The sequence below is a fragment of the Melospiza melodia genome, chromosome 19, assembly GCF_035770615.1.
Source record: "Melospiza melodia melodia isolate bMelMel2 chromosome 19, bMelMel2.pri, whole genome shotgun sequence".
Classification (NCBI taxonomy): domain Eukaryota; kingdom Metazoa; phylum Chordata; class Aves; order Passeriformes; family Passerellidae; genus Melospiza; species Melospiza melodia.
In genome coordinates this window covers 14,973,374-14,982,527 of record NC_086212.1, presented here as the reverse complement: position 1 = coordinate 14,982,527, position 9,154 = coordinate 14,973,374, and the positions used below count along the sequence as shown (strand labels likewise).

General features: G+C 48.8%; 1 protein-coding gene across 4 annotated transcripts; it reads right to left on the bottom strand.

Moving 5' to 3' along the window:
* KCNG1 (potassium voltage-gated channel modifier subfamily G member 1) lies at positions 1 to 8,879 on the bottom strand. Of its 4 annotated transcripts, none has more exons than XM_063172635.1 (4): positions 8,743 to 8,879; positions 5,598 to 5,709; positions 3,535 to 4,336; positions 1 to 3,065 (listed from the first exon to the last, which is right to left on the bottom strand). In XM_063172635.1, exons 3-4 carry the CDS (start codon positions 4,291 to 4,293, stop codon positions 2,295 to 2,297), a joined length of 1,530 nt encoding a protein of 509 aa, XP_063028705.1. In that variant the 5' UTR covers positions 4,294 to 4,336; positions 5,598 to 5,709; positions 8,743 to 8,879; the 3' UTR covers positions 1 to 2,294. The 4 variants fall into 4 exon arrangements, with proteins under 4 accessions (XP_063028705.1, XP_063028702.1, XP_063028704.1 ...); XM_063172632.1 differs by having other exon boundaries at positions 3,535 to 4,339; positions 8,743 to 8,878; XM_063172634.1 differs by lacking the exon at positions 8,743 to 8,879 and adding an exon at positions 7,463 to 7,481 and having other exon boundaries at positions 3,535 to 4,339.
* Positions 8,880 to 9,154: the final 275 nt, after the last annotated feature.

Here is a 9,154-nt window from a genome sequence, read left to right as displayed (position 1 = left end):
TGATGCTTTTATTTTATTTTTATTGGATAAGGGCTTTAGAATCAAGCTCCGGTTGTGGGATAAAAAAAATTAAGTGATACATGAAATAAATGAGCACTAATGTAAAGACAGTGAGAAAATGGATGGCCCTACAGCATTTATTAGTTAGCAGAACATGGAAATGAGCTTAGGTTTTATTTGGTAAGTCTTGATTTCTCCCTATATTCACGTACAGCTCCTTATTTATGGCTCAGCCTGTCAAACACATTCTTAGATAAGCAACTGTTGCTCACAGGACTAATCTAATTACCAGTTCTTTTTATAACGAACGCTGACACAAAGGTAGAAGATGCATAGCACTTGTGCTGGAGCCAATGCTCCAGATGATCAAACAGTTCTGAAATTTCAAAAAAACGGGGAGAAGAAATTTTTGTCACGATGTTCCTGTTTTTTGTCCAACTCTAATTAAAGATGAAGAACAAGAGTGAAAAGCTGGTTCATTTGCAGCTTTGGCACAGACTTAATTGCCAAGAGTTTAGACTGGGTATTTTAGCACTCTGCAGTAATGTTCCACAGGCACATTTCCCTACCACAGGCTCGGGAATGCTAGAGCCCTAATTATTTGTAAAGTGCATTTTTAAAAGTTTTGGAATTTTCCTTCAGGAACAAGCATATAAGAACAGCTTCAAATTGTATTTTAAAGACATTTGCACAGAAAATCAGCGTGCTGTAGGTCTGGCCAACCAGCACAGACTGAGAAACTGATTTTACTTTTTTTGGAAGGACAATGTTGTGTCCTTGGCCTTCATTTAAACCATAAACCATTATGCATTCTGACATTTCATGCAACCTGCTCCAGAAATGCCAATAAGAAATAGTATTTCTGAAAATTAAGACAAAGAAGCACTGGTCAGTGTGATGGGGACTTCTAAATTCCCCAAGCTCTTAACTGCTAGTAAGGAATTTTACTGCAAAAGAGTGGAAAATAGGTGAAACTCTTTAAATCAGCTTTTCTTTACCTCTCAGCACACATGAAATCAAACAAGTGGATTTAATTGTTTTTGGAGTTCTGGAGTTTTTGTCCTGAGCTGTTCTGCAAGCCAGGGTCAGTCCCTCTAAAGTAAAGGGGGTCAGTGGTGAGCGTGCACAGAACCTGTGCCAAACCCGTGTCCCTGTGCTAGGACAGAGCCTGGACCAAGATGAACAACACCTGCCTGTGCTTTAGGCTGTTCATTGCTTTTCCTGTTTCAAACCCTCCCCATTGCCAGCAGGTGTGTGCTGACGGCAGAGCTGAAGTGAACCCTGTGCTGAGCCCCTCCTGAGGGAGGACAGGGAAGCTCAGAGCTCTCTGTGCTCCCCTCCACGACTCCAATCAGATCTTCCTCTTCCCACGGGCACGGAGCTCCTGCTCCTGCCGCGGTGGCAGCTCGTGGCAAGGGTGGCCCCGGTTTGCCCAGCAGCGCTGGGGCCCCTGGGGCTGCCCTCTCCCAGTTCCCCGCAGAGCTGAGGGAGAGTGAAGCTGGGAACAGATGGCGGGGAAGGCTGGCATCTCCTCATGCATATTTCACTGGGTTTGCAGCTAGTCACCTCCTATAATAACATTAAGTGCTACAAAACTCCAAGGCTTTGCTCCTCGGAATGTTGCATTCGATGGCATCGGATCAATGCTGTAACATCAATTAAATTTTGAAGCTGGTGAGCTCTGAGTATTTACATCTTTAGCAAGGTTAGGCTATAAACAGCTCGATTCTTCTGTTCTGCTGTTCTGCTGTGGTTAGGGCTGACTTGCACAGAAGGAGCTGGTTCTGTGCTGAGTGACGAATGTTACGTGACGTTTTTTAAAGCACAATGGGACAAACATCTGTGGTTATTTCCATTACCCTCTAAGGCGTGTTACTGGGAGACAATTCAGCCATTAATCCTGATGTATTTACATTATTTATATACAAGAGGAACAAGAAAAATGGTCGCCTGTTTAATGATTATGTACATTGTGATTCGGTTGGAAAAATGTGTATTACAAATGGCAAAACAGCCTGTCAAGTGCATAATTATATGTTGCTCTTCTTTTTTGTTGTTGCCAGAGAAATTTTAATTCTTTAAATCCCACTGCATGATCTCAGTGAAAGTTCTGCCCTATGCATTATATGGGGGGGAAGGAACAGCATAATAACAGACCTCTGTAACCACATCAGGTCCCAGCTGGAGCCCCTTCTCTTCGTTTTAATATGAGGATTACCTTTGTAAGGTGCTTCCAGAGCGAATCAAAAGATGGACTCTGATACAACGACAGCAAGAGAAACAGGAAGGTAAATTCACTCGTTGTCCCTAGTCTCGGAAGAGAGAGTGGTGAACAAAACCTCGCTGCCTTGTGACTCATTGCTCATCTGAGACTTGGCCTTCAGCAAGAACTGCGCTCTCCTGTACATGATCCTCTCCTGCTCCTGCTTCAGCTCCAGGTAGGAGCGCGAGAAGGTGTGGAAGATGGAGGTGACCGGGAAGGCCATGAGGAGGATGCCGCTGAGGATGCTGCTCAGGGCCACCACCTGCCCGGGGATGCTCCTGGGCACCATGTCCCCGTAGCCCACGGTGGTCATGGTGATGACGGCCCACCAGTAGCAGGCGGGGATGCTGGTGAACTCCTGCGAGTCGGCCATCTCGTTCTCGATGACGTAGAGCAGGGGCGCGAAGAGCGCGATGGCCACGCAGAGGAAGAGCAGCAGCAGCCCGAACTCGCGCGTGCAGCGCCGCGCCGTCAGCCCCAGCGTCTGCAGCCCCAGCGAGTGCCGCGCCAGCCGCATCACGTACAGGATGCGCAGCGCCCGCAGGATCCGCAGCACCAGCCCCACCTTGTCCAGGTAGATGTTGCCCGAGCTGGGCTTCTTGGAGCCCTCGGAGCCCGTGTCCACCAGCAGGGTGATGTAGTAGGGCAGGATGGCGATTATGTCTATCAGCGTCAGCGGCCGCCGCAGGAACGCGAACTTGCTCCGGGCCTGGATGAAGCGGAGCAGGAACTCCAGGGAGAACCAGGCCACGCACACGGACTCCACAATGAAAATATTGTAGCACATCTGGGAACACTCACCCTGCGGGAAAGAGGAGGAGTTTGTAATCGGCTCTGGGTAATAACTGTTTTAGTCGGTGCGGTGACAGGAGGAGAGGCTTCTGTGTTGGTTTTTTTAACCCAAAATATTAAAGGAATTGAAGCTGTTGCTATGGGGAAACACGTTGGCAGCTTGGAACATGCTAAATGCAAAACTTAGAGAGGCTCTGCTTATTCCACAGAAGATACTGCTCGGGAATTTCAGGCTTTCTAAATACAAAGTCTAACATTAAAGGTAATATACAGAAGAGTGCACGCTAAGAGAATTTTCTTTGGACATAAAACTGGCTATGGTTAATTCTCTTACAAGTAATTGAAGAGTCATGTAACTTTCAAATATTCTTCGCTCTAAATACAGCTGCAAAATCCCCATTGAAGTCAATAACCTCAGACCTTGTATTTGCTCTGCTCTTCCCAGCACATACCACTTGGCATCCTGAAAGGTAACTTACCTTTTCCTCCTCCTCCCTCAGGTCAGGCATGGTGCTGATGGATAAGTTCACTGCTGTAATAGTTACAAACAAAACAGACAAACACGCAAACACCTTTCCAGGAAGGCCAGACTGGGGCCTTTCCACCATGTCTTGCAACTTTCTCATGCACAAACCAATTTTTGTCTCCTCTACTGTTTCACCTGTTGTTTCATTTTCTAGGAGGTCATCCTCCCGTTCACTAATCTCTGTGAGCTCCTCCATTTTTTGCAGGTACCTCCTTTTACAACACCAGTCCAAGTTGTCCTCCTCAATGCCCCAGTAGAGCAGCTCCTCCTGGAAGGACAGCGCGCACATCTCCCTCAGGAGCCGGAGCTTGCCGACCCGCAGGAAGGTCAGGATCGTCCTGAACGCCCCCGGGTTGCGGTCGAAGAAGAACTCGTTGCACGTCACATCATAATCGTCACAGATGTTCAGAATGTCGTCAAAGTTGGTGCAGAACTTGAGCTGTCCCAGGCGCGTCAGGGGGAACTCGTCCAGCGTGGTCCAGGGCAGCAGGTACTTGATGCCGCCCACGTTGATGATGATGTGACGCTTGCGGTCGTCGGGGTGGAAGCCTTTGAGGAGATCCTCCTGAGGGTGGATGAGCCTGGCTCTTTGGTAAAACACTCCCTTGAGGGTTTCAGACTCTGGAAAGAACGTGTGGTTGAAGGAAGGATCTGAAGTACAGCTCAGGGCGCTATAGTCATAGTCGGAGTTCTCTCCAGGCATAAGAGTCATCTTGGAAGACAACTTTGCATCCCTTCGCTGCTCCTGCAAGTGTCTTCTGGAACAGAAAACAGACACGGGGGTGAGGAAGTGGCAGGCTGCTTTCAGGTTTTGAGCAAGTGTAGTGCTTGGAGCCCAAAAGCATTTATGGATGATGAGAGCAATTGGAAAGGAAACAGCAGTGGCTGAGCATGGTCAGGCCTTTCTGGGCAGGCTGGGTCTGTCCAGCTGGGCAGCGCTGACCCATGCCAGGGGCTGTGCCAGGTTCAGGAGCTCTGCCTGGCATGTTCATCACACTGGAGGCTTCTCCTGTCCCAGATACAGAGGCCTCAGCTCCCAGTAGGTAAAGATGGAAACCAGGAAAAATTCTTTCATGTGGTAGGATGTTTCTGGTTTGGAGTGGAGGTATAAAAATGATGACAGTATCACATTAGTGACACTAATCTGTGAGCACACAGAATTCAAGTGTGCTTTGTAGAAAATTAAATTTAATAATTTTTTTAAGTATTACTCATAAAACTTTTGAGTATTTTAGCACCCATGAAATATATAGAAAGAATCAGAAGTCAGTTATGTTGTAATTCAGTGAATACACACTTATAAAAACCAGTTAGTACAAGACTAATTTCTAAAAGGCCATTGGGAAACAACCTGTGGGATAAAAGCTCACTTGTATTGGTGATCACACGAACATTTGTACAGATCTTATACACAATTAATGACATGGCAACTGTCTTTTTATGGCCTCATTTACAAAAGATTGCACAGAAACACAGGATTTCCATACAGACCTTGTTGTTTCAGTTATCACTGACACCCTACATGCAGTAACAGGGCTTCGTCCTTGCAGTACACTGAGCCAAGCTGCCCTTACCTCTGATTGTAAGAGGCCAAACATTTCTAATGACAGCTTGGAAAATCCTGTTCAAATTCAGCTCATGCAACACTGGCGTAAAGTCCAGGGAGTGGAGAGAACAGAATTCAACTGGGTATCAAGCACAGGAGCTGGAAATGTTCAAACCTGTGGCCTCCCTGAGTCACTGCCCGTCAGGAGTCAGCCTGGAGTCTGCTCCTGCACAGGAGGCAGAGCAGCCCTGCCCCAAGGCCTTTCCTCTGCACACTCAGCCTCAGCCGAGTGCATGAGTCCCTGAGCTTCACTGGACAAGAGTATTTATTTATTAAGGAGATTGTCCAATACAGAGACATTAAATATGCACCAGTATTTTGGCTTTCTAGCCTCAGATTCACAGGAAAGGAATAAATATTCCGGTTGATTGGCTTCAGTAGAGTTTTGTTCTTGTCCTGGCTGCACTCACCTCCCTTGGATGGGCACCCCAGGGACACAACCCCTGCTAGGGCCACTTGCTGAGCCACAGAGCCTCCTTTTCAGAAGCTGGGGTTATAAACCACACCAGGAGTGGCACATACCTATTAAAGAAGAAAAACCCATGATTACACAACAGCAAAGGACTCAAAGCACAGCTGCACATCAGTTTAAGAGCTCTCCTTGCTGCAAGGGCGCTTACAATGCTTCAATTAAAAACTCTCCCAGTTCTGCTCCTGAACTTCCCGGGGGTTTGGGCAGAGCAGAGCAGCTCTGTGCACACTTACAGGGCAGCCTTGGGTGGAGAGCTATTTCCTGACTCCTCACTCACCCAGAACCACAGAATGGTTTGGGTTGGAAGGGACCTTAAAGCTCATCTTGCCCCACCCCTGCCATGGATCAGCAGAAGAAATGCCACTGGAGTGCAAGCCATGGTTTGAAATGGAACCAGGGCTGCCTGATGGATGTTTGTGTAGGGCTTCATTTCCCAGACCAACTGCTGTTTTATTTAAAAATGCCTTTTCCCTTCTGCCTCACCATGCCTAAAGCAGGGCTGGTCCAAACAGAATGGAGATTATGACTGATATAAGATATGGATAAGTGGGAGCTGTTAACCACTTTCCCTTCTGTAATACCAGATGATGTTGGTTAGCAACAACTTATCCTCTGAATCTCAGCCAGGAAAAATGAGGAGGCAGCTCATCCCTGTCACTGGTTTGATCTCCCAGCATATCCACAGTTGACACAATGGGAAGAAATGGAGAGAGGGAAATGTAAATGTTGTGCGTGTGTCAGACACACGCTGTAACCCTGAGGCAGCAACTGTGAAAGAGCAGAGCAAAGAGAAAGGGATTTCTTTCTTCACTGCCAGCTCCTCGACCCGTGTGAGACAACAAATTGGACAAATGAACCCCCTGTGTGCCACGCTGAGTGGCTGCACTCAGAAAGGGCTGCTCCTTGCTTTGCCATCACCAGAGCTGGCAAGGCTGCAAATCCCACGTAGGATCTGCTGCTCCACATGGGTTATTTTCATGTTCTCTGCCTCAGATACACGCAGCATCATATCTACAGGGGAAGAGTAGGAGGAGATAAAGGACAATAATAAACGTGGCCTGACTTTAAGGAAGGGAGAGAGGAGAAAAAATAAACCAATGCATTTCTCTGTGTGTTTCTTCTTTTCCTTCTGAGGGTGCCTCGACAGAATGATGGCCAGCATTGCTTTAGGAGGAGAGAGATCTAATTAATGGGAGGGCTCCTTGCTGTTGAGCTGAAAGCCCAAGCAAGCTGCTTTATTCCTCCATTGCAGTCTGGTGACACTGGGGACAGCTGGTGAGAAATGCCTTCAGGAGCACACAGCAATGCAAGGTCACACAAACACCCCAGCCCAGAGCCCCAGCCTTCCCAGAACTAAACAAGGTGAACTTTAGGGCTCTCTGTGACAGTGAAATCCTCTGCTCTGCTCTGCCCTGGCGGAGTCAGGCCAGTGGTAAAAGCCCTCCAGGGCTCTGAGCAGCATTCTGCCCTTGCAGTGCCTGGCACCCACTGAAGCCCAGCTCAGGCTCCTGCTGCCCTGCTGGCAGTGTGCCCTGCTCCTGGGCAAAGCCCTTCTCTCTGAGCATCGCTGCTCCCGTGTTCTGTGCACCCCTCCTGCCTTACCCACCTGGGAACTGCTCTGCCTTCAGAACCTGCGGTGACACAGAATAACTGTTCCGGGGCAGGGGCTCTGGGTGACTCCGAGGGGTGGGTTGGGCATGGCAAGTAAGTGAGGACACATTTTCAAAAATCTGTCCTGCACAAGATGATGATATCCATTATGTCTGGTGAAGAAATCAAATTAGGAATCCGTGCTGCCCTTACTTGCAGCCAAAATTCAGGAAGGATGCCAGGCTCCGAGGCAATGGGAAAAGAATTATTAAAGATGCCCTTCTGAGAGAAGGAAATAGAACTCATGAGAAACAAGACAAAATTCCACTGCAAGTGTTGTTCCCCCCCTCCCCAGTGTCCGCTGCAGTATTTTGAATTCTGCAGTGCATCTCTGATGTAATCAGAGCTCCTGCAAGGAGTCCTGCTCCTGCTCCACGGCACAGACAATTAAAGTTGAGCCTGGATGAAAACAACCCTGCAAACAAGATGCAGAACTCCCCCCATGTCTCTTCTGTCAATTCCAGTGCCTGCAGCTCATCTCTGTTGCTTTTTGCCATTTGTAAATTCAGTTTAAAAAGACATTAAAAAAAAGTTTCAGATTTCAGTGCAGGTTGAATATGAATCTAGTGAATTTTTGGAAAGAATTCCATAAGGAACAATGTAATGATCCCATCTCCTTTAGTCCTTCCTCAGTTAAGCAGGCAGCATTTCCAAGCAGTGCCACACTCAGCTCTCCCCTGGCACAGGATTTCTGTGCCGTGCCTCCCTGCCAGGCACCTCCTGCCACACTCCTGCAGCTCTTTGCAGCCTGAGAACAGACCTCAAACTTCAACTCTGCTTGCAAAACTGCACTTCCACCAAATCAAAGTAAAACTTAGAAAGGTCAATGTATAGCATGAAACAAAACTCTCCTGAAAAGCAGATAAGCTGAAAAAAATATTCTCTGTCTTGCTCTCCTTGAGCCGGACAGTTGTGGCATCTTATGACAACCTACAAAGAGAATTATGTCAAATATGCTACTCACTGTTTGGTTTAATAAAGCTGAGCCTTATACTACCGATAATAATCAAAAGTGAAATAACTTTGCAGATAACTTATATCCCCAGGAGAATGTTCTGAAATACATCAGGATTAATAACTGCAGTTACTCTCCTGCTGTGAAACATATTTATGTCAACAAATTTCAGCAAGTCACATTCATAGCAATCCCTTAAACATAATTTTAAAAAGTAAAGGATTTGACATTTACTTGTACAGATAAATATTTTGCTAACGAAATTAAGATACGTAATCAAGGAAGAGTTCTTTCATGCTCATCCTGTCCTCGACCCCTCCCCAAGACTTTTCCAATGAAAAAAAATCTACCGGAAAGACACTGCCTATCAAGAACAGTTCACTCGATGTGCCCGTCAGTCACCAACGAGCAGAAGTCAGCAAACACACCAACACCAAAGACACCCCTTAACCATTTAGAAAGGAAAGCCGTAAAGGACCTTCAGCCTAGGCGAGGCGGCAGCGCAGGGACCCGCGAGCCTCCATGGTGCGCCGGGAGCCCCGGGCGGGCGGAGCGGAGCCGCAGAGCAGCGAGCGGAGCGGCGGGGAGCGCCCGGAGCGCCGTCAGCCTCCTCCGCGCCGGGGCCGGGCCAGGGCACGAGCGGCGCCGGGGAGCGGCCGAGCCCCTCCCGCTGCGGGCGGCCCGGCTCCGGCGGGGGCTGCCGGCCGCTCGCCGCCCTCCATCGCCGCGGGCCGACGGCACCTGTTGCTGCGGCCGGGGGGCCCCGGCTCCGGCCGCCCCCGGCCCCCGCGGCTGCCCCGGGCCGGGCGAGGCGCCCGAACTCGCCCGCGAGTGGCCCGGGCTGGGATGCGCCGGCAGCTACCGCGCTGCGCCCCCGCCGGGGCCGCGGG